The 25414-nt window shown below is 38.3% G+C and overlaps 1 protein-coding gene across 5 annotated transcripts in view; it reads right to left on the bottom strand.

Annotated features, from left to right (window-relative positions):
- KCNMB2 (potassium calcium-activated channel subfamily M regulatory beta subunit 2) overlaps positions 1 to 25414 on the bottom strand; it is a 230469-nt gene that overhangs the window by 29833 nt on the left and 175222 nt on the right. For all 5 annotated transcript variants that reach the window (XM_064492901.1, XM_064492902.1, XM_064492906.1 and 2 more), the window contains one exon: positions 4500 to 4622. In XM_064492901.1, the coding sequence (XP_064348971.1) occupies positions 4500 to 4622 (123 nt within the window). The remainder of the gene's footprint in view (positions 1 to 4499; positions 4623 to 25414) is intronic.

Here is a 25414-nt window from a genome sequence, read left to right as displayed (position 1 = left end):
AAAACATATGTTCATGAAAAGACATCATAAAGAAAGTGAAAACACAGGTAAACTAGGAGAAGCTATTTGCACACGATAAACAAAGGGTTAATAGAAACTTTTATACACGTTTTGAATAGTTTATACAGCATTTTAAATTGTTGCTGCAGGAGGGCTGGTCTGAGTATTTAGTCTACTGTACTGTCAGAAAAGGAAATCTCTGTTATATCTTTCCTCCATCTCTTTCCCTCTCCTGGGCTCTAAACATTCACATGTAACTTTCCAATCCTTCCTTTCACAATTACCATCTCTTTATACTTTTCCTCTGGGTTTTAAGCTATTTCTTTCACTTTATCTTCCAGTTCTCTCATTTTGTTTTCAACCATTCTCAATGGTTACTATTCTATCCTCCATTAAAAAATTTTAAGTAAAAAAAGCCCAGACTTTTGTAAAGAATTCGTACAAGTCAATAAGAAAAAGAACAAAACTCCAGTAGAAAAATGGGCCACCTATTTGAACAGGCATGTCACAGAAAAGGACTAGGTTCAGTCTTAACTACTAATTTGAAAAATGGAAATTGAAAGCACAAACCCTCTGGATTGTTGAAATTTAAAACTCAAAAAAGCCAGAGCAATGAAGTCACATCTGCAGCTGCTTTGGAAAGTGATGGCATCGCCTGGGGAAGTGGAAGCTGTGTGTACTTTTGAACCAACCATTCCCAAGTTAGGTATGTATCCTGAGGAATGTTTGTACATGTGTACAAAGAGACATCCACGGGAAGTATTATAGCAGCATTGTTAGTACAAAAAGAACTGGAAATAACACCAATGTCTATTAGCAATAGACTGGTAGAATAACTGGTGGTATAGTTATATAATGGTGCACTACACAGCAGTGAAAATGAGTTACAGCTACTTATATCAGCACTGATAAATCATGGGACCATAATGTTTGGCAGAAAAAGTAAGTTGCAGAGCAATTCATATGGTATGATTCCATTTATATAAAATCTCCAAACATTCAGAAGTAAATAATATATTGTTTAAGCATAAAAATGTGACAAACTCATGAAGAAAAGCAAGGGAATAATAAACAAAATTCGGGAGGGTAGTTATCTCTGGACGGGGGCTGGGATGGGGAGGAGGATGCTATTAGGGAAGCATCTCAAGGGCTTCAGAAATTCTGATTGGTTTATTCTTTAAACTTAATGAAGGGTACTCATATGTTTATTATGCCATCATTCTCTGTATGTTAACATGTGATAAATTTTCCTTTGTATCAATTCAGTATTTAATAAAAGCAATCCAAAGAATATTTGATAAACACTCAGCCATAATATCTTTGGCCAATAACCTCTCTCTTCTTTAATTTTTAAATTAGTTATTGCTGCTGTTGTTTTATTTGCCTCCTGCAATTTAAAAATTAACATCGGCTCACCTAACAAGGAGGTTTGTTCAGAGAAGAAAAAGTATTTCTTCATCTTGCTGGGGTTGTGGAATGGAGGCTAAGGATAGAAACCAGTGTTTTGCATATATAGAAAAAGGACTGTCTTTGAATTAAAATCATGGAAAAAATACAAAATTGACTTCAACTTCCCTTGAGCTATAAAAATTAGGTTTCAGAATTTTCAGTGGACTTTTGCTTCCACTTATTTCTCTACCTGTCTGTAAGCTGGTTTTCTGATGTTCCATCTCTTAAGGAATCCCAGGGAAGCCAATATCCTGACAAGTTTGGCTCTGGTCTCACAATAGGCAGTATGGAATGGAGCTGAGGATTTTTGACTGCCTGGCCTCTGGGATTTCTGGGGGAACACAGCTGAAGAAGCTGGACATACAGAGGCCAGGTTTGCAGAATAAGAAACTTAGGGTAGAACAATTACGAGCCATTCTGGGCAGTGCTTCCAGAAATCTAGTTAATTTATTTCTGAATAATTAACTTGAGGACCTTAATTATCTAGATTTATTATCAGCCACCATCATCTTCCTTATCACCATGATTATTGCCACCAAGAGTATCTTAAGCAGAGAAGTCAATTTTAAAACCTGAGTCTTGTTCTACAAGACTGAGAATTAGGCAGTGAAGATGAAATTGTGGTCAAGAAAGAGGTATGGACAAATGAACCAACAACAAACTAAGCATACTGACTTAGTGGTAGATTCTGTTGCTTTATTTGTTGGCTGTTTTTCCATGTGTCTTTGACACTGTAGGCCAAAGTCATGCAGATTAGTTTCATAAGCCTTGGCATCCCCATCCCATAAATAAAGCTTGCTGAAACTGATTTGTTTGTAGTCAATATTTTAATTATTTAAAATCCCATAGTTGCTGAAATCATGCTTTGAATATAAAAACATAAAAGTAGTAATTTAAGAGTTTTATGGAATCTTATTGGTGCTGAATATGAAGCTAATTACTTCTTTTAACTCCACAAATATTGCCAATATATCAAATTCACATATTTATTATCTCCTTTGATATACAATTTTCAGCTCCACTTTAACACAGTTTTCCCCTTGTGGGCTTGGCTGTTTACTGCTGCTCCAAATATCTCATGTTTGACAAGGGCCTATGTAAGCCATGGGGTGCAGGGGAGAGAGTACAGCCTTGGGTTTAAATCTTGATTCCATCACTGGCTAGTTGTTGGACCCTTGGAAGTTATTTAAACTCTCTAAGCCTCAGCTTCCCCATCTGTAAAATGGCATACTAATCTCTATCTTGTAAATTAGAAGAGGGCAGTTTAGGAAAACATGTAGCGCACAGTAATTGCTTCTTAACTGTTAATTCTTTTGTTTGTAAAATATATATGTATATATAGCAGAATGCATTTAATTACTCAGTGAGAATAAATAGAAGGTGAAACAAATACATCATGCTTCACCTGCTCTGATGAAACCTTCAGAATCTAAGGAGGACTGGCCATTGACAGTTATAGTATTCTTGTAGGGCAACAAAATCTCTGCCGTTCTGCACCATCACTGGTAGTAAACTTTTTTTCACAAAATTCCACAAAATATGAAATTTTAAAATGACACAGTTTTATGGTAAAGATCTTGCTGAAAGATGATTCAACTTAGTTGCTTGAAAGCAAATGAAAATAACTTGATTAAGCATTGAGAAAAAGCATGTGAAAACCTAGAGATAAACAAAGAGAAAATTTTCAGTTGATCTGCTTGTGTCATGATGAGCAACAAGACTTTGTTCAAACACTAGTTGCCTTCTGAGCTGTAATTTAAACATTATATTATTTTTTCCATAATTAAGATAATATAACATATTACAAAGTATTTAGAAAATGGAGGAGTGAAAAACATACTTTTCCTGCCAGGCTTTTTCCTATGTATTTTTTTTCTTGTGGCTGAAATTATAGTTTGTATGTAATTTTTCAACTTGATTTTTCAGTTAATATTATGTCAAAACATTTTTAAGTGTTAAGTAATATATTATAGTCCATGATTTATTTAACAGATTTTCTATTGTGTATATTGAAGTTGCTTCTGAATTTTTGCTGTAGTATATAATTATTGTGAAAAACAATATTGCTTTCAGAATTTTTAAAGAATTTTACCTGTAGGTAAATACAGATTTTTAAAAGGAAAAATAGGAATACCAGCTCTCAAAACTCATACTCAAGTAAACCTCCCTCAGATCCTTCTTCTTATGCCCAACACCATTTATCAATTCTGGTTTCTGTCAGATTCTGCATGCAGGTAAGCCTTGCTTAAGTTGCAATATGTTGGTATAGGAAGTTCTGTTTAAAATTTAGCTTCAGCAAACCCAAGCAATAGTACCAGCTCAATAAGAAAGAGAGAAACTCAGAAAAAAAAAAAAAAAGAAACCAAATATTTAAAAATGGCTAGATAATTTTATGAATGCATTTACTCCCAAGTTGAAAGGCTATTTTGAGCTGCATAATTGTCATTTTGTCTTTTATTAACACTGCCTTTGCCTTTTAATCTTTTTTCTTATTCCCCCATTTCTCCCTGACTCAGGCTCTTCTTCCAAGAAGTTTGAGAGTTCCATGAACTTGTCTATTCTTTTTTTCATTCTCTCTTAGTTTTTGTTTTCCTTCTCTACCATATGTCTAGTGCCTTGAACTGCAGTTTTCATCACTCCAGTTCAGTATTTATTGAGTAATTACTATGTGCTAGGTACAGTGGTAGATGGGGAAAATTCAAGGGAGAGTACAACACACAGTCTGTGCTGGTCAAGAGGATGGTGAAAAGTCTGACTGAATGCCTATCTAAAGGCAGAGGTGGAGCTAGCTAAGTGACGAGTATGTATATGTGCACGTGTAAAGGGCATTTCTAACAGAGAACAGCCTTTGCTGTTGTAGGAGTGAGCATGGAGAGTGCAAGGAGGATGAAGGCCAAAGTGTCTGAAACCCTGTTCCCTCAATGTAGAACACATCCACATTAACACTTGCAAAATACAAAGCTCAATTGCCCAATGATTTCCCACTGGCATCCTCTCTGGGTAGTTGGGTCAAATGATTCTGAAAAGCCCCCAGAGTTCCAGTGATTTACCTTTTCTCATCGTGTCTGTAAGTTGAAGAGGTCCGACCACTGGTCCATATGAACATCTTAGAGGATGTTGGTCCAGAGGCTCCTTTCCTTATGGTGGAAGTCTTGGAGGAATGGCGAAAAGACCTAGAAGAGGTACATACTGAAGTTAAAGATTCATTACTTAAAGTTTGGGGGACTCTGTGTCAACAGCAAACAATAACTCTCAGAGGACTGATCATTTAAATAAGACTAAGTTTCTTTTGCTGTGGGGAAGTTGTTCTCAACCCTGGTTGCATATTAAAATCAACTGGGAATCTTTTAAAAAACACTGAAACCTGGGTCCCTCCCTCAGAATTGTGCATTCAGTTTTTTAAAAAGCCTTTCAGTTGTTTCTAATGCACTGTTAGGATTGAGACCCACTGCCTTAGGGAAACATGGTTTTCTAATTGATGTTATTATCATATTTCCTCCAACACATCTCCTCTATAAATATAATTTTGGCACAGCCTAGTGTTCTATATTTTTTCAAAATTCTGATTTGGGTTTGGATACTAAAATTCTATTTCCTATTTCTCTGTTCCTCTTCAGACTGTTTTCCTTGATGCTGACAGATGTGACATGTTGGTGATGAAAGATCATATTTTAAATGCGCTCTATTGCCACAGCTGTGGGTTCATCCCTTGGCTGCTGAGTCCCTGAGAATATCACCGTGCAGCAGCAGCAGATGTTCTTTGGCTCCTAGAGGTTAGGCTTGTAGGACCGAGAGTTCCTACAAGATAATAGAGGAATATTGTGTTCCTTTGGTTATGACTTGGCTTGGGGATTAGTTCTTACATCTTGAAGTTAGAAATATGCAATATCATAGGAATCTTAATCACGTATAAAAGCTAAAATGATATGTAACAAATAGAACAAAGGAAGGAAGGTGATTCTTCATGGGTACATAGTCACCTGTGGCTTTCTTTTTGGCTGAGTACATTATTACTGGTAAACATGAGATTAGAAATAATATCAACTATTATATACTATATTAGCTACAACATGGTAGGCAATTTGCATATTTTATCTATGTATCTATGTATATATCATGAAATGCCTATATCTATATAGACATAGGCATGTATATGCCTATATCTGTGTTCTGCTTATATTATGAAAACCCTGCAAGGTAGATGATGCTACGATTTCCAGATTACAAATGATGCTTCTAGGAGATTGAGCTATTTGCTCACATTAACAAAAGGTGAAAAAAAAAAAAAAAGAAAATGTGGAGCCATGTCTGCATGTCCCCAATTCTCATTCTTTCTGGAGAAAGACACATAGTCTAGCCCAGTGATTCTCAATGTGCATATGGTTACCTAGGGATCTTGTGACCATGCAGATTCTGATTTAAGGAGTTTGGGGTGGGGCCCAAGGGTCTGCATTTCTAACAAGCTCTCGATGATCCTGATATTGCTGGTCTGTAGGAAACACTAAGCAGCTAGGGCTCAGAGCAGGTGCTCAGAGTCAGTAGTTGGTTATTGGCCCCCTCCCCTTTTTTTTCTGTTTAGCCTTGAGAAAGTCACTTATCTTTTCTAGGGTTTAGTTGTTTTTAATCTGTAACATGGAAAGTTTGAAATTGATAACTTCTGAGATCCCTCTCCAAAATTTTGCTCCAAAATTTTGTGACTCATTAAATTGAAGAATATATTTTGGAAGTAGGTCCAAGAATGGCTCTCCTTCTATAACCCTTGGGTCAGCATCAGAGAAAGAAGGAAAAAGAGGCCATGGGAGGTGGTAGGGGTTTGATAACCAGTAGAGATGCAGGAAGTCATACTTCTACCCTTGGTCTCCTGGGATGAATGGCAGGAATGAAGGGATACACCTGAAGGGATACCCTAGACAGTTTCAGAAATATGTAGAAGTTGAATCTGCTAGCTCTTTAAAAGACTTAGATCTGGAATATTTAAAGTTATTTAGGTTCCCTTTTGAAAATCTTTAAAACAGATAAAATCGAGTAGGGATTCAATTTGTTATTAAAACTAGTCAGTCTTCAGGAAATAAAAATGATTTTAATGTAACCTGAATGAACTACTTCATAAAGGATTGGCTTAAACTTTCAGGAAGCTATTTCAACATTGACTCTGATTGGAATCTTCTGATCACTATGGTCACTCTTCAAGGGTTGAGTTGGAGCAAAGAAAAGTGACACACTTTAAGTTCAGGTAAAGCAATAAATTACTGAGCTCCCATCTTGTTACTGGTTAATTAGCCAGCATTTAATAGACACACTGTCCATACAATAAATGCTTTGAAATCATTCAAAGTGAGAGAGGCTGCTGTGATATTAATATACTTAGGCTACTTTCCAGACTCATTATTCCACCATCATACCCTTGCTCTGTTGTTTGAAGATGATATGGAAAGGGAGAGATGAAAGATGTATTTATTCTAATTAACTGTCCAACGTTTGTTGAAAGGACTTAATGACTCCTCAGCTTATTCTAAGAGCGGATTTGGTGTTTCTCCACCCCAGTTTTCTTTCACAAACTGTTATTTAAAACCTGTTAAGTTCGTTGTTAATTAAAATGAAAGGAGTAGCTGCTTTAAAGACAACAGTATAAAGGTTCTATGGAGATTGAAAAAAAGTTTCAGGCTTCAAAGAAACACGTTGAATATGTTAATGGTACCTGGTTGGGTGGTTCTCTTAGCTCAAATGCAACCCTCTTGAACTTCTTGAGTAATTACCTCAATTCTGTTTATTTTATAAGACAAGAAACATCTCATTTGAATTGTGATTAGGAAAGTGATATAGGGACAAAAAAGCACTTTATCAAACTTTGTAATTTGGAATCCTAGTACGAAAAAGAGATCTGTGTTAGTGAATGCACAGGGCTGAGGGGGAGGAAACCTGGATCTAATTCCATCACTAATGACCTAGGAACTGGGGTGAACCTGGCTGAGCCATGACTATATGATTGCAGATGAGTATGGTCTGAAAACTAGATGCCCTAAAAGATATAATCTCAGCCTTGAATGAAAGTAGGAGTCAGGGAGATTGTAACATTTTTTTGTCTCAAGAACTTATAAAGGGCTCCTTTCCATTTCTGAAGCACACACCTCCGTAGGTTTCTACTTCCCTGACTCAGTTCATGGTTTCCCTCTGCTCCCTTCCCTGCTGGGTAAATGAGTTTCTCTGTTTTCAGGGCCATCTCAGGTGCCATCTCTTCTGTGAAGCCTTCTCTGACCAACACAAACAGCTTCCTGAGCTCTGTTCCCATTTCTTGGTACTCACCTCTCACAAAGCAAGGCATAGTTTATCCTGCTTGTATGCAAATCTGCCCCCCCTGCTAGGCCATGGGCATTCCAGGGCAGGGCTGTGTCTTTTGCACCTTTATTGCACAATGCAGGACACACAGTGACATACTGGTTGTGTTTGCTGTCTTGACCATCTAAATATCTTTTGGTGGAAAGCGTGACTGAAACAGCACGTAAAACATTGACCAATTTAAACTAGTTTTGCTTTCTTAAAACAGGCTGTTGATTAATCAAACCTGGAGTTATTTTACAGAGACAGCACTGTGCATGTACAAGGCAGAAACCCATGTCTCTTGGATGATCCTGGACCAAGACTCTTTAGTCTGCGGAACTCAAAGAATAGAGACGTTGCCATTGGAGCCCTTTATGAAGTGAGAAGTCTTTCAATAAGGAAAATCTGGCTTCCAGGAACATCAGTAGTTTATATGGACTGATTCGAGGCTAGCCAGTCAGCTTCCAAGTTTGAAATTCCTGTAGCCCTTTAAATTTCACTCCATCTCTGGACCTGGGAGACAGATTTGAGAGCCTTGCCTCGTGTTTTCTCGCTGATCAACCTCACAATAAAGCTCTTTCTTTTCTCAAAAGCTGGTGCTATTGTATTGGCTTCTGTGCAGTTTGGGCAGCAAGCCCTTGCTTGGTAACAAGACCACGGGTACTGATTCTGGCCTCCTTTGCTATGGCTCAAGACTGCTGGGTGCAGCCACTGTCTTCTTCCAGATTGTTCCTTATTAGCTCGGGATATGGTTCCTTCTTCCCACTCCCCACATCCTCTCTTTTCTTCCTTTGATTGTCCTGCTCCCTCTGTTCCTTTCATTGACTTGGACAGAAAGTTTCTACTGCTTGCTAAATTATCACTCAGGAAGTTTTCTGTAGAAAGCCAGCATGATCTAATGAAAATGTGAGCAGGAGAGTCCAATGGGGTGTGCTCGTTTGCCTCAACTATGTAGGTAGGAATAGTTTTATAGTTTCCTCAACTATAAATATGGGATTAATACTACTTGCCTTTCTGGGTTGCTTGGAAGATTAATGAGTTAATAGATGCAAAAGTACCTAAAGTAAATCAAGGCACATACTAAACACTAGTTTACTTCTTTTCCCCTCTGTTAATTTTAAAAGTGGATGAATTGGATTTTATCTTTCTGTTAAAATATCCAATTAAGTTGCTTTGTATTTGTACATTGAGACTATTGATTTTTTTTTTCCCTTATGGGTCAGTGGCAGACGAAAAACAGTTTTCTGAGATATTGAGATAATGAAATCTGAAGTACTTCCTCATTCACCTTGATACCCAAACTGAGCAAGAGGAGCATAAATGTGGTACCCCTGAATATGCACTGTACATTAGAATCATTGGACAGAATTTTAAAAAATCTTGGTGCCTAGATCTCAAGCCAGACCAGTGAGAATCTCTCGGGGTGGGTCCCTGGCGTCAGAATTTTTAAAAAAGCTTCCCAGGTGATTCTGATGTGAAGATAACATGGGATGCCCTGCTACACACTCTCAGGCTCTGGTTTCATTTGAGTTCTTATGGAGACTCCCTCTGCTTCTAGAAGCTTCAGCTGAAGACTAACGGTTCTATGAGTGCCTCTCCGTGCAGTGGCTTCTCATTTCCTATCAGTGCCGAGGCCTTGAAGTGATAGCTGTGAGGACAAGTGGCATATGAAGCAGGGAAAGAGCAAAGTAGATGCAGTTTTCTAGTGTCAGTGGCCTTGAGCTATGCATATGGGATACTCTGAATGCACTCTGCTTTATCAAACAGCAAGCCGGAGCCAGTGGAACTATTTAACACTTTATTACATGTCTAATCTTGTGTAAAATTGTAACACTAATGACATCACAGCAGCAACTTAAAAGGTCACTCTAAGTACAGAAATTCAGGAAATCTTCTAATGTGTGAGACTTTGTCTTTTGCAGACAGCAAATTATATGTTCTCCATAGGGATTGAATTGTTTTGACTCCATGGCCTTTGGAGGGAGAAACCAAATGTATGGTGATAATTTTAGACCTGGTGATTTAATTTAGAAAACACTGGTACTTCTTATTAACAGAAGTTTTAAATAACTTTGGGATGTTTTCTTCCAAAATGAACTACTACACCTTGTCTTAATTAATTCATTTGGGTGTCGGTCTGACAATATTTATAAGTGCCTTCAATGTGCCAGGTGGTCTACCGGTGCTGCAGGCACCAAGCCACCCATTTCTGCTTCTGAGATAGTTCATGGAGAAGTCAGAATAACAGATTGACATTTGCACTATACCAGAACTGCTCTTTCTAAGAGTGCTATGATTCCCAGTGAGTATGCCCAATAGCTTCTTATCTTTCCACACCTTATTTAGCCTCTCAGCTTGCTGAAATTGATATTTTTGGTTATTTCCTTCTTCTAAAAATGTTTTACAATGCTGACTTACAGGGCAATGCTCTCTTGGTTCTCTCCCTCACTCTCTAGCTGCTTATTCCATTTATTTGCTGGATTCCTGTTTCTCTATCCATCCATTAAATGTTATCATTTGGGGCACTAGGACGTACTAGTGAATAGTCTCTTGACAATGCGTCATTAGAGGAATGTAAAGACCTTTCTCCCCTATTTGTTGCCTGGAAGACAGAGTGAATAGTTCCATTTGCTCTCCACTTGGAGAGGTAAAGAAGTGTACCACTGAACACCGTAGCCTCTTTGAGAAGAATCAAATAAGAAAGAATGATTATTTGAATTTTTATCGCAGGCTGCTTTTCAGTAGCTGGATTGATCACATATGGATGCCTCTGGCTGAAGATGGGTGTGGGAGTCACTTATGACTTCTGCCACACATGTGGGCCAACTATTGTCCATGTAATCATGTGTTTGACTTCAGATTCAGGAGGACACAGTTCAGCTTAAATAATGTAGCTGTCCTTTAGCCTGCTAGTGACTTGGCTCATTGAGTTCAGCAATTCAGAGACTCTGGGCTTCTAATCTTCACTCTGTCACTGAGTAATTGAAGAACTGCAGGCAAAACACTCCTTCCCCTGCCCTCCCCACCCTCCGCGTTGCCACCTATGAAAAGGATGACCGTGGATCTGAACTTTATTCTTTTAGTTAATTCAGCATTCATTTCTTCATTCAACAAATATTTATTGAAGGTGTAATTTATGGCAGGCACTGAGCCTGAGTATTGGGAAGAGATTGATGAATACAACCAGTATGACCCTTCTTTTATGGAGCTTATGGTCTTTCTAGACAAGGAGACAGACTGATCAGACATAGTGTGTATGCAATAAGTTTTGCATGTCATCTACAGTCATAAGAGCTATCAGAAATGATGATCTCAGGGCTTAGCTGAAAAAATTTCAAAACTAGTTTCAGGTTGAAATCCCTCCATAATTACCATAGCTCTACAATGAAGTAGTTACATAACCTAAATACACTGTTAAATTTCCCTGAGTCTCATTTTCTTCATCAAGAAAATTGAAGTAATAACAGATACCATAAAGAATTGCCATGCAGATGATTTGAAATAATGTATGGTATTGAGTAGGTATTCAGCAAATGCTACTGTTTTCCATTTGGAGGAAATAGGAGAAAAAAAATTTTTTTCCAGATTGGCCATACCAATACATCAAACCCTTCTGTTTAATTTTTTTTTAATTCTATGCAGAAATGGAAAACACATTTCTACACGGTCTTAATTAGTCCACTATTCCATAATTCATTTCTTACTGAGCTTTTCAAGTGGATAATCACATTTGATCTTCAGTTTGATTCCCTCCATGCTACATATTTAAAACCAGTTTAATTGTTAAGCATTCACTCTACTGGGCATCACACATACACAACTGGTGTGAGAAAACCTGCTCATCACTTACATGTGCTTTTTAGATTGGTACAAATGACAGATTTATTCTGAAACCATCCATCTCTTCTTGGTGAATATGGTTTAACTCTTGCTTTTATTTCAATTGAAAATCAAGGGAGGTAAATTATAACAGGAGCTTTTAATAGAACTAGAAATGACAATAATAAACATAAAGGTATGAGGTACTTCTCTAGATCTGTATAAATAATGCATTTATATGCATTGCTTCATTTGATTCTGACAGTAATCCTTATGAGATCTCTCTCTATTTACCAGACGAGGGAACGGATGTTCAAAAAAGGAGGTAAATTGTCTAAGGTCACAAAACTATTAAGTGTGAAGTCAGAATTTCAACCCACGCCTGTCCGACTCCGAAACCCATGTTCTCTCAACCTGAACATTTTTGCCAGGCAAACCAAGTGCCACAATCCATATCAAATGCATTAAGGGTGCTAAGTGTTGATGGCAACATTCACTCATTTCTACTTTGAGTACCACATTCTGCCTCATATCAAACTTAGGGAGGGAAAATGAGAGTTGGTGGAAGAATATGGCAGGAGTGAGAAAAGGGCAAGAAAGTAAAGCATAATGATAAGAGCATGGATGGGTGGGTCCCAAGTCAGGCTTTGTTCCTTGTTATCTATGTGGTCCTGGGTAAGTTTCTAATATCTCTTTCACCTCTGTTTTCTCTTCTGCAAAATGAGGATGATAATCATAGTGTATTTCTCATAAAGTTTTTGTGAAGACTGAGTTAATATATGTGGTGTGCTTTGTGAAACTAGAATGTAAGAATGTCATATTGTATCAGTACACTATATATATAACATGAATATATGCAAATTAATATACATATCTATGTTAATATATGGCTACATATGACATCATATAATAATATGTGTGAGTTAATATATGAAAAGTACAACATGGTAGGAATTAAGTATATTATTACCTCTTGGGAATGGGTTAAATATACATTAGATTTAGAAGATATTGGAATCTGTATAAAGGTTCACACCATTAAATATATTCAATAGACATTCATAAATGTGGTCTTTAGTTTTTAATGGAGAGAAGAGTGGAGGAAAGAGTGAGCCATTGAAGCAGCACTGCCATTAACTAGTCTCTTAACTGAGGCCCTTTGCCTCCTGGCCCCCTACTCCTCAGATGTAATGTGAGGAAATTGAAAGACATGACCCTCAGTTTCCTTTCATCTGAAAAATTTTATTTTATTCTGCTTTGGAAAATTGCAATCAAGGTCTGTTCCTATGACTTACTTGACTTCTAATTTGTCTCTGGTTAGATATAATTTCTCTCTATTTTGCATTCTTTTGATTCCTTAAATGCAGTATTCAGTAATGCTCATGGGAAATCTAACAAAGTAGAGGGAGGAGAGAGTAGGCACCAAATGGAAAGGTGAAGTGAAAGCCTTCCAACGATCTTTGAAAAGGGTTTTTATGGATTCAGGCATTGCTCTAGAGCTGGACATCTTGGGCAGAAACCTTGTTTTTGTTGTCAGGATTCCAACAGTCTCTTCCACAGGATTTCTTCCACTCTCCATGCTGCCTCCTCATGTAGCCCCTTCTTTAACCCACTGGTTAAACCACTGTTCTATCCCTAGGGGAGCTGTGACGATGGGAATTTTAGGTGCTATGACAGGTTGGTGAGGGAGATATTTGGGGAAGCAAGAAAATATGGTTCATAGTTCCTACTCTGTCCAGCTGTGGTGGTCGTTGGGTGAACTATAATCAAATTTGTCTTTCCCAGTAGGTGCTCTGAACTGACTACTGATAATATATGTAAAATTCTACTCCTGGAGGAAACCAGCATCCTCAACTCAGTGTTCTCAACATCAAATCGAGTAACCCAGCCCTTCCTTTTTGCCATTGGAGCAAAGATCCCTGTTTTATGTTCATGTCTTTCATATGCAACAGTGGTGAGAAAACATGAACTCTGGAAGTAGAAAAAACTGAGTTCAATTTCTGGCCTTTTTTCTATCAATTTATTGTGAGGATTAATTAAAATAATGAATCTGACATTATTAGCAACTATTTATCTATATATATATATATAGCTATTCACGTTCATAAATAAATGTTTATTTACTTATGTATCCTAATATATCTAGTATGCCAAATTAAGACCATTATTCTGACTGAAGAGATTTGAGACAGAATTCAGAGTAGTCACTGAATATTGGCATTTTAAAGCTGGAAGAGCTATCAGGTATTCTAGGCCATATGCCAGTATTGAGACTTGGTGTATTTTGATTTTCTTAGTTCACACAGTTAAATATATTCAATAGACATTTATAAATGTGGTCTTTAATTTTTTTTAAGGCTGTGGGTAAAAGGCAAATGTCTGTAATTGTAAAAGTAGGTTTTCACAATGGAAAAGGCACTAAGCAGGCAAAGGAAAAGATATTTTAAATTGTAAATCCTGTTTTAACCTAGTGGGAACGGCCTGTTCTTGAAGATAAAAGAAAAAAAAAAAACCTCAGCAATAGGAGTTGTAATTCTTTTTTGATGGATACAGGTTGAAGAAAAACCTATTCAAACTGCTTGGATTCTATAGTGAAAGACTCTTGAGAAATATTAAACTGGATATTTAGTCATCTTTTAAACCTAAATTTTCACAGTTGTCTGGGAAGTGCCTGATGTGATGATTCAATTACTGAGGAAGCTCCATAAATAATATAAATACCTTGGAAGGGTTTGATTAAAGAGCTCAAATCTACATTTTGTAGCTTTTTTTTTTTTAATAATTTAATAGACTTTATTCTTTTAGAGCAGTTTCAGGTTCACAACAGAATTGAGCTGTAGATACAGCGTTCACACAGGAGAGGACTGGGCCATTCTCCTGGGACTGGCCATGATGGCGTGCTCCATCATGATGTACTTCCTGCTGGGAATCACACTCCTGCGCTCATACATGCAGAGGTAATGCCACTGGGTGGTTGGGACACCGTCTTTTGTCTCCCTTTTCCCTTCTTCCCAGCAACTTATCAATCCTGAAGTCCTCTTCTTCTTCTTCTTCGTTGTCTTCTTTTTTTTTTTTTTTAATAGAACTTTATTCTTTTAGAGCAGTTTCAGGTTCACAACAGAATTGAGCAGAAAATACAGAGTTCACACATAGCCCTCCCCATCCACACATTTTTCTCCCCTACCCTGAATATCCCTCATCAGTGTGGCATATTTGGTACAATCGATGAATCAACATGGGCACATTATTATCAACTGAAGTCTATAGTTTACATTAGGGTTCACTACTGATATTGTACATTCTATGGGCTTTGAGAAATGCGTAATGACATGTAGCCACCACTATAGTATCATACAGAATAATTTAATTGCCCTAAAACTTCCTTGTGCTCCATCTATTCATTCCTCCCTCCTTCCCTCTCCCCAAACCCCTGGAAACCATGATCTTTTTACTGTTTCTGTAGCTGTGCCTTTTCCAGAATGTCATTTGTTTAGAATCGTACAGTTTGTAGCCTTTTCAGACTGGCTTCTTTCATTTAGTAATATGGCTTTTAAGTTTCTTCAGTGTCTTTCACGGCTTGATAGATCATTTTTTTTTTACTGCACATATAATTTTAAATTTACATATATGTACTGTTCATCATTTCTAAGAATGTTTAGAGCTTAGCTTCTTAAACTTACATAGTTATCAAAGGAATAGAGCCAACCACACAATAAGGATTAACTCAAAAATATACATACACCCTGCTATTAATAGCAACATTATTTAAGATCTTGGGTTCTACATTCAGGACTAAGAATCCGGGAGACTAACCAAGAAGATAAGTGACTGACAGAATTTGAAATCCTATTTATTCTTTAACCCACACATCTATCCCTAAATTGGAAAGAGGCAACATAGATCAAGCAGAAGGGGTTTCTTTTACCTCTCACTTTCATTCCTTGCTCTGTGACATGGGATGAGTTAATTAACCTCTCTGAATCTCAATTTCCTTATCTGTAAAAAATGAAGGTTGTAATATCTATCTCCAACAATTGAAGGAGGGAGAAACTGATAGCCAAAGAAGAGAAAAAATGTTAGGAAGACTTTCTGAAAAGGACAGTTGAATAGGCTCACTGATGTGAGCATCGTATGTGGGGGTTGGGTGAGAGATTGGTGCTTCCTGAAGCAGAGGTCCATGTTTATATAGCAGTGGTGGGTGTAGAGCTGTGAAAAGCAAGTTTGGGAAGAGTTGATAATTGATGCAGTGGGATTCATCATTGCACTTTCCTTTTGTTTCTTAAATATTAATATAAGATGAGTCTCTCTTTTAAAGCAGTGATTCTTAATCCTTTCCCCTTCATGATGCATATTTTCTTGCACTCCACTTCATGGGCATTATCAAGGCCAGGCTGCAGAATAGGCTCCCAGTTACGCTATCCTATTCATAATCAGTCACAGCACACTGTGTCTTGTCATCCCAGCTGAAAACTAATGATTAAATTATTACATTCTTGTGGGGGCGGTGGTAAGGAAGAGTCCAGTGACAGGTAACAGGAGCTGAGTTCGAATGCTAGAGCTATAGGGGGTGACATCCTAACTGGCTAGTCCAGAGCCAGCAGACAAATCCAGGTCAAAGAGTGAAGTGCAAGTGCAAAGTCTAACATCAAGGTTCAATTCAGATTCAAAGACTGGCCTCAGTGGGTTCCCAGGGGAGAAAGGTGGTTCAGGACCATGGAGAACAAGATGCTGGCCTCCCCTACTCTCAGGATTTGAGAGGATTTAAGACTTGCTTGGCTCTAGGATGCAAGGAGTAAGCCTGGAGCAAATAAGGAGAGGGTCGTGGCACAACTGAGACAGACTTGGAGGCAAGTGCCTTCCATCTTTATTGGTCACTGTGTGATTTTTTGCTTTCCTCCTTATTGACCGTGTGGCTTTGAGTTGGCAATTAAGCATACCTTAGCCTGTTTCTTTATTTTTAAAACGAAATTATTATTGGCACATAGAAGGAACTCAACCAAGTAGCTCTTCTTAATGGATTTACCTCAAAGCTTCAAGTTGTGTCAAGGTCAAAAGATGACCCATTTATTTCTTTCTGAACTTTCTCATCTTACTTCAACTGAAACATAAGATCAAAATAAAGCTCTCCTCACACTCTCTTTTACCATATTGCTTTCAAAATAAAGCTCTCCTCACACTCTCTTTTGCCATATTGCCATATTGCTTTCATATAAGATCAAAATAAAGCTCTCCTCACACACTCTCTTTTGCCATATTGCTTTCATGTTTTTTGATAAATATATAAATACTGCTTTATATATTTGAATTAAAGTATGAAAATAAGCACTGAAAGCAAATTGTTGAGAAGGAAAGTGGCCATTGTTTCTTTCAAGGAACTTCTGTAAGTAATAAAAGGAAATGCAGCTGCAGTAGCTAGGGATAGCTGCCACTTGAGGACATTGGCTAGAATTGTCCATCATGAATCATGGAGCCAGAAAGATTGTTTCGGATGTTGGGGTGTATCCTAGATCTGGAGTTTACACAGCACTGGGGAAACAGGTTTATTGAGGGAGACTGGATGACAAAGCAACCTAAGCTAGCATTGTGACAAACATTTATGCTTTACGGGCTTTACCAAATGTAAACATCTACTTCCTGTTAACTGATGGGTTAAGCCTTCTGTCATCTGAGACTCATAAGATCTTTGGAAGTTATTCTTCAGCCCATTATCTGATGCATCAATCCCTTTAGAATACTCTAAACAAGAAATTATCCAACTATTGGTTAAACTCTAGTGGTAGGGAACCCACTTTCTCTGGAGACAACCCCTCCAATTGTTGGACATTTCTATTTAATGGAAAGTGTTTCCGTAGTATGAACTGGAATCTGTCTTCACAGAGTTCCACTATTGTTCCTGATTCTACACTCTGGATTGTTCTCCAGATGTTTTAGTGTAGCTGTATTATCCTGCCAGTACTTCTTCACTGTAAACTGCATGTTTTCCTACTGTTCTTTATGTAACATGATCGCAATTTCTTATCTTATTTTAGTCACCTCCTCAGGCCATGTTGCGTTGATTAATGTCTCCCCTAAAGTATCATGGACATAATAATACTAAAATTTATTATTTAATACTGCTTTATATATTTGAATTAATTTAGTTGCCACAGAATTTTTAAACAACAGATACTCGTATCATTCCTGTCTTCCTGATGAGGAAATTAAAGTATAAGAACGTTAAATAGCTTGCCCAAAGTCACAGAGCAGGAAAGCAGAGGAGCCAGGATATGAATCCAGCAGCTGGCATTTAGAGGCTACACTCTTAAACAATGTAAAACTCTATTTTCCTGAATATAGTACTTCTAGTGTCATCTGATTAGTGTTGAGAATGGCAAAACTGAAACTTCTTTCTATTTAGGTATCATGAGATCACATTAACATTCTTGGCTGGTATGTTTGATTGTGATACATACAGGAAATCCTATAATGCTGAAAATTCCACACCAGATTCTAAAGTTCCACACTTGCCTTGCAGAAGCCATGCAGAGGTCCTGGGCTGTATCTTGAAGATGATACAGTCCTTTTATGCATTTTAAAAAACTTTATTTTGAAATCCATCACACATTTTTTAAGCAAGGGAGCAAGCAACATGATCATATTTATATATTTGAAATATTACTCTGAAGGTAGTGTTGAGGTTAAATTAGAGCAGGATGAAGTGATAAGCAGGAAATTAGATGGTGGTGGCAACAATCCAAGCAAGAGCCGAAGAAAGAAGGGACAACAGAGGGGGAAGAGATCCAGGCAGCGTTTGGAGATGTCAGGCCAGGATTTGGTGGCTAACTGATAGAAAGGCGACAAGGTGATGGAAAGAGGATGTAAAAACAATTTCCAGGTTTCTCACTGGAGACTGTGTAGATGGTGACAGCATTAACTGCAGTGGGGAATGTAGTGAAAGGACTGCTGCTCTGGGGCACGGGTGGGGTGAATGGATATGGGGGGGAGGTGAGGAGGGGTTGAGAAAGATAAAGAAAATGCCAAGTAAAACATCCTGGGGAGAGGGCTGTAGGCAGTGGATGTGTGCGGGGACTCAGAGGGAAGCGCCAGGTGTAGACAACACGCTGAGGTTTGGCTTTTGTTCTTGGGAGCCCCGGAGGATAAAGCCCCGGAGGATAAAGTCCCTGAGCTGCCCTTGATGTCTTGCTGTGTCAAAACTCAAGCAAAATGATTCTAATTTTCTTTATCACCTTGTCAGTTGTAAATGAATTTGCATTTACATAAGGAATAACATGTTTGACAAGAGCCATATTCATCATTTCAAAATGTTCCCCCAAATACTCTAGCAGGGTGACCATTTAGTATAAATGATATATCTGACTATGGTAAGTGATAATCTCTCAAGAAGAAGAATTTCTATTTTAAGAAGCTGTTATTTTTAGTGTGAAATACAGGGCATTTAGGTTTCAGTAAAATAGGAGTTAAAGTTCTCTTTAATCTAATGTGTAAGTGTTATGTCATTCCTCCTCAACAACCTTTCTAAAAAAAAAGTATTCTCCTTTCCTTTATCTTTTAAATAGTTTCTGTGGGTTCTCATTTATTGATGCATTCATTTATATAATATTTGTTCGGAACCTACTAGGTATCAGATAGCACACTAGATGTGAGGGATTAATTTACTGTTTTTGGCCAGCATCAGGAATGTGGGATGTCTTAAAAGAAATCAAGTACTTCAGCATAACAATGAATTCGGTTAATTGGCAACGAATATTAATTGAACTTCTGATCATTTTTAATAGCCTGTTTTTTTCTCATGTGAATCACATATTAGCTCTTGCTCCAGAAAGAAAAAAAAAGTTATGATATGTCTCTAAACTTTGGATGCATTTCTGGAATCGGGCTGCAAATACTACCTGGCATAGGGAAAAGTAAGCCAGGTTGAGAAAGTAGTTCTATTACCTGCATTTGTATGAGGTTGGTTGTGGGAGACCTGTCAGCCTCTGGAAGTTGAAATCTTTTGTTACCTTAGAGAAGAGCTTCTAGTTAAAATAAGGTCAAAGAGGCAAGGAAAACAGTGAGATGGTAGATAGAAGAAACACACATTTGACCTTTAACATTGCCCTAATTATTTAAATGACATATAAACTGTCAGGATAGTTTTGAGCTATTATCCCTACTGTCTGCTCATTTTGGATACATTCTTAATAACAATGGGAGGGAGAGGGGTGGTAAAGTTATCCTAAGTTTAAATGGAGAAAAAGGAAGTTCCTGCACTTCTAGGAGTAGTTCTTGCCCACACCTCTCCTGGAATATGAATGAGAGCAGAGGACTTTCAGCCCCATAGTGGATCAGAGTTCCTCTCTGTGTAATTTCTCACAGAGCCACTGTCTTACACCATCGGATTCCCTGAATCCCAGGTCTTTTCTTCCTTGGACCCTCCAGATCTGGCTGATTTCTCAAGACTGTGAGATAGAAAAAGGGGATCTATGGAACAGGGGCCTGAGACATTGTTATGGACTGAATGTTTCTGTCCTCCTAAAACTCATAAGTTGAAATCCTAACCTCCAAGGTGATGGTATTAGGAGGAGGGGCACTTGAGAGGTGGTTAGGTCATGAGGTGGAGCCCTCATGAATGGGGTTAGTGTCCTTGCAGAAGAGACCCCAGAGAGCTTCCTCAGCTCTTCCACCACGTGGGGACACAGTGAGAAGATGGCCCATCTGTGAATCAGGAAGCAGGTCCTCACCAGACATTGAATCTCTGGTGCCTCGATCTTGGAATTCCCAGCCTCTAGAACAGGGAGAAATAAATTTCTGTTCTTTATAAGCCACCCAGTGTGTGGTATTCTGTGATAGCAGCCTGCATGGACTAAGACAGGCACAGGAAGTGCTCTGTAGATCTGCTTCTTACACTGCTCATCCTTACTTCTTTTACCTTCCATCTTCCCAAGGCTCAGTGTGAAGAGAGGTGTAGCAATGAAGGGTAGGTCTGTAACTGAAGCAAAAGATCCTGCCCTAGAAGAAGTTGAGTTAATATTTTTTAATAGAGGCACACTGAACATTTGCTCTGTAACTGAAGTGAAGATTTAATGACTTTCTCTCTGAAAATGAGAACAGGTGGGTGGGGAACTCCCTATCTCATGCAGCTCAGCAATTATTTCAGTGAAAGAAAATAAGGTATAACATTTTGGATGAATGTGCCTAGTGAAGTTGCAGAGTCCCCAAAGGGGAAATTGATCTGAAGAATGGATTAGTGAGAAGAGTGAGGAGGAAGAGGCAGTGAACATATATTGTGGTCATTTCCAAGACAAGCACATTCTCCTCACTGCATTTCAGTAATGATCACATTCTGGTGTAAGACTGTCCTGTTCTGTTAAAAATATATTTGGCTGAACAAAGGGGTGAAGCCTATTTGATTATTCTGAAGTCAGATTCAAAAAGGGAGGAAAAAGCAGCAGGCCTGATATAATTTTTTTACTACTACAAAGAAGTAATCACCTACGCAAATATGTAAGGGTCATATTGATTAGTAAGAAAGCAAAGAGTGGAGTAAATCACCAAGGATAAGTAAAAGAAAATAAGGAAATAAAATGTGTTCAGTAAATATTAAGACTGGAAATCAGGAATCTCTAGGCCTTGAGCATTGGTAACAGAAAGAGAGGACTTGAAGCCTTTTCTCTTGCCCCTATTCCTCACTCAGAAGAGCTGGCATGACTGGTGGATCTGGAAGCCTGCCTGGGGCCTGAAGATACCCTTATCTATGTCAGCTTTCCCTCGTGCAAAGATTGAATATGCAAGGGCAACCAGTAGCAATAAGTAATACCTTCTCTTTCTGAAATTGTCAGCAGAGCTCAGAGCTTTGAAATCTTTGAAGTGACAGAGGCAAATGGTGTGGCTGCCGCTGGCTTTGAGTTGCAAAGAAACCACAAGGGGAGTTCAGGGTGGACTAACTCCCTGATTGGGTGGGTACAAGATGGTAACTAAGGACCAAATTGATCTGAGATGAAAAGCGATTATTACTGGTTAGATAAGACCCCTGACTACTCCTGTATGCTCTAGTTCTTTAAAACTTTCCTCAAATAAATCATTTTTTGGACAAATATTTATTAAGCACCTATTACATACAAGTCATTGTTATCTGCATAAGAAAATTTAGCAGAGAATGAAACAGAGCCTTACAGAGATACTAAATTAAACCAGATGAAATCATAGATATTTGATCATTTTTGACCTATGCAAATGGTAATTTCACATGGTTCAACCTAGTACATTCAAGTGGAGACAAAGAGATAAGATAAATAAGATTATATGTATATCATGTCAGTTGATGATAAGTGCCCGGGAGAATGTTCCACAGGATAAGGTGGGTGATGCTGTGGGAGGAGGAGGATGATAACTTATGTACAGCAGTCAAGGCAGCCTCGCTGAAAAACTGACATTTGATGAAGACTTGAAATGGTAAAGGATTTAGCCAGTGGTAAGAGGTAAGAGATTTCACATTCCAGGCAGGAGGATGTCAAGCAGAAGCATGCCGAGCTGATCCTGTACTACTGTTTTTGAGGAACAGCAAGGAGGCAAATGTTCACATGGCAAAGTGAGTTAGGGGGACGTGGCTGGAGGTGAGTTAGTGAGCTAGGAGGCAGCAGATCATGAAGGGGCCAGTAATCAGTGGGCAGGACTTGGCTTTGCTTTGAGTGACAAGGGGAGTCATTGCAGGACTTTGAGCATCGGAGAGACATGATTAATGTAGATTTTACTGGAATTGCTCTGCCTGCTGTGTTGAGAACAGACTGCAGAGGGCAAGGGTTGAAGCAGGGAGTCCTGTTTTGAGGTTGTAGAAACAGTCAAGACGAGATGATCGACTTGTGGAGCAGTACGGTAGCAGTGGCAGTGCTGAATATATTTTGAGGGTAGAGCTGACAGGAATGACTGAGAGTTTATTGTATAGTGTGTGACAACAAGAGGAGGAAAGGATGAGTCTAAGATTAATCTGCAATTTTGCTGTTATCAAGTAAACACATAAATTATCAAGCAAACAGATAATTATAATTTCATGAGTATTTCTGCTCTTAAAATCTCTGACTAGATCTTTGTGTAATTGTTTTTCCCAAGAGTAAGTGTCAGTTGCACTTACCCTGTGCTTTTAGGCATCTTTATTCATCTACCTGAAGAGTAATCTTGGTACCAACAACACATAAAGGCTAAGAGCCAAACAGACCTGGATTCTGACTCTGCCAATTAGCAGTGGTGGGGTATGTTTTCTGGAAGCTAGCAAAACCTACTTGGAGTGGTGGTTATGGTTAAATAACATAATGCATATAATGAGTCCAGCAATAAAAATTGTATGTAAATTTCAGTAATAATAACACATGTATGGCCACTACTGCTCTCTGTAACACCTTCACATATTTTATCTTATTTTAACCTCTGGATCTTTTATGCTGAGAACAATTTTACAGTGGTTTGTTTTTTTAATGTTGGTAAAAATAATGATCAATCTGTCTCACAAATTTCACTAAAATTTTGGGATATTTATAAAGTATATAAAAGTAATGAAGTAAAAACTGTGGTAGGCTCTGTCTGGTTCCTGGCCTCTGCATAATGCCTCCCTTAGTCCACCTTCTGGCCGCTCCTGACTTGAGGCAGCCTCTCCTGATCAGAACTTTGATGCTTAAGTGCCACTGATGCTCTGTCTCTTGAATTTCTAAGACATTAAAACTAGATTTCTGCCTTAATTGCTATCCCCCAATTCCTATAGATGTAACCTAAGTATTGTCTTTTGTTCCTGTGTGAGAACTGAGTACCTGCCTTCTTCTTATCACAACCTCTCTCAACCTGGAGCTTGATTCTTGAATACCTTCCTGGTGACCAGGACCCTATAACTAGAGTAACCATAGGACTTGTTGCCTGAATTGGAACACCTCTGAGAGTGAATGGGGAATTATTAATAACTATGCAGGGACAGTCCTATCTTTAACTGTCTGGATTGGCACGGCGCAGTCCAATTTTTGCTGTTGTTTATTGGTACTTCCTTTCACTCTCAAATTGTCCCGATTTGGACAATTAATTGTGTAACCCACTGGCTGAGTTACAGACAAGATGTTTTTCTGTTAAAGGCTAACTTTATCAGAGACTAAATTCCTATATAATACATGGATCTGTTTCTAAATTATACTCTGGTCCATTTATATAATTTTCTTATTCTAGCATCAATAAAGTTTTGATAACTAGCTTTATGATATATTTTAGTATATGAGAGGACTAGTGCATCATTTTTTTTCCATTAAAAATTTCTTGGCTATTCTTTAGTATTTATTCTTCCAGATAAGCTTTAGAAACAGCTTGCCAAATTACTGTTTTAAAAGACCTTAGGACTTTGATTGGAATTTCTCTGAATTTTTAGGTGAATTTGAGGAGAATCAACATTTTTACCAAATCAGATGTTTGTGTACTTCCTGCCTGGACTTCTGTGTATCATTGCTAACTGTGGATTTGTAATTCACATGCTCTGTTCATGTTTGGGGGTATCCCACTGTTTGGATTTGTTGTCTCTCTCCATAGTTATTATTTTCACTACATACTGGATCTCATGCTTTGCACAAGCTGCACATCTTTAAGGGTCTTCATCTGGGTCAGACCCCATTTCTATCTGACCCCAGCAGGGGTCTTTTCCACTTTCACTGGTATAAGAACTGGTCATGCAGGGACAAACACAGGACATGATAAAAAGTACTTCCACTAAGCAGTGAAAGCTTTCCCTACTGTTAGTGAACCTAAAAATGCATTTATGGGAAAATAAATGCAATGGGAAAATAATGGTCAAAAAATCAAATGGTTCCAATGAATTCAAGGCAAATTCAAGGCCATACATACCAGGGGTGAAAAGCTAAATTTATAAGGCTGATTAAGGATGGTGCCTTTGGAAACTGAAGCAGTCTTAGCACTGCAAGCAGCAGGCTACTTTCCAACATTATCCTGCAGGTCTGTTTAAGGTTCACAGATTGTGTACATGAAACTGTTTCTTCCTTGGAGGAGGGATCGGTGGTATTTGTTAGGTTTATTTTACTTTGCACATTAGATAGCCTTTCTGGGAAACTTTGGGTATTGCTGTCACTTTGCTGTTCAATGTTAGTACATCACTGGGAGTCCTTCCCTTTCAGGCTTCGCTCGTGGGAAAATAAGAGAAATGGGTGAAAATTAGAAACACTGAATTGATGATTCTGCCTTAGTTTTTCTCTTGCTCTGTGAGCTAGAGCTGGGGCTCTTTTATTATTCTCCTTGTTAATGCAAGGGGAATTAAGACATAGGTCAGTGGGATAAGTGAGGAGAAATGCAGACCCGCTGCCTGAGCAGTACATGCTCATTGCCTCCCCCTAGTAAGGGCAGGGCTCCTTTATAGAAGTAAAATGGCAAAGCAGGTGTCCTGAGAGCGCTGCCTCTTGACCTTTTAAAATCCGTGTCTCCCACAGTGCTTTTCATTCTGTTTCTGACTAGTCTTGTGTGATACTGTGATTTATAATACAAAGTAGATACTTGGTTTTCATCCCCATTCTGGTGCAAGCATGTAAATCCCTTGGAATTTCCCAAGTGAGAGAGCAGTGAAAGTGTCTTTTTTATGTTAATGAGGTGATTTTTGGAAAGTACCTAAGGATGGGGGCTGGTTGCCAACCTTGTGATTAGAGGGTTGGAAATTTCAGTCCTACCCCCCAGACCTCAGGGAGAAGAGGGGGGCTGGAGGTTGGCTCAATTGCCAATGACCAATGATTTAATCGATCATGCCTATGTAATGAAGCCTCCATAAAAACCCAAAAGAATGGAGTTTGGAGAACTTCCAGATTGGTGAACACATGGAGAC

Source organism: Camelus dromedarius, chromosome 2, assembly GCF_036321535.1.
Source record: "Camelus dromedarius isolate mCamDro1 chromosome 2, mCamDro1.pat, whole genome shotgun sequence".
Lineage (NCBI taxonomy): Eukaryota > Metazoa > Chordata > Mammalia > Artiodactyla > Camelidae > Camelus > Camelus dromedarius.
This window is presented reverse-complemented; position numbering and strand designations above follow the sequence as displayed.